General features: G+C 48.7%; 1 protein-coding gene across 1 annotated transcript; it reads right to left on the bottom strand.

Annotated features, from left to right (window-relative positions):
* TM35_000251420 (uncharacterized protein) lies at window positions 1–468 on the bottom strand (the record flags this gene model as incomplete). Its single annotated transcript, XM_029027733.1, has 1 exon — window positions 1–468. A coding segment is annotated over one exon (468 nt), but the record flags the coding sequence as incomplete, so codon positions are not given.

Genomic DNA, 468 nt, shown 5'->3' with positions numbered 1-468 from the left:
TGCATCGTTGTGCCCAACAAACAGTGTAGTCACCACGAGCACGGGTAGCTTTACCCCACGATGTTTTCCCGTTTCCGCCGCACTTTCCAGACACAACTGAAATGTGTCCTGGTAATGTTTTTGCCACGTGCGATCCTCTGGCGTTGTTCCAGTGCCATGAAAAATATTCTCCAGACCATGCAGTACTTGCGTGGATGTCCACCCCCATTTTGCTTGGTGATACATTTTAAACGTCGAGGATCTGCCAAGTGCCCTTGAACCAGTTGTGTAATCATCACTCTCAAAACCCATAAAACCATGACCGGCAATAAGAGCATTGGTCTTATTGGCTTCTGCGAGAAGTAGATCATTCAGATAGCTGCGGAACGAGCCCAATACCTGGTTTCCCTGTGTAATGGAGTCACCGACAGGAAGAACACAGAGAAATGGTGGGCTTTTAGTGGCCTCCACACTCCCTGGAAGAAGCAC

Source organism: Trypanosoma theileri (genome assembly GCF_002087225.1).
Source record: "Trypanosoma theileri isolate Edinburgh chromosome Unknown TM35_Tth_25_V1, whole genome shotgun sequence".
NCBI classification, from domain to species: domain Eukaryota; phylum Euglenozoa; class Kinetoplastea; order Trypanosomatida; family Trypanosomatidae; genus Trypanosoma; species Trypanosoma theileri.
Note: the sequence above shows the minus strand (reverse complement) of the source record. Positions and strands in the feature narration are given on the sequence as shown.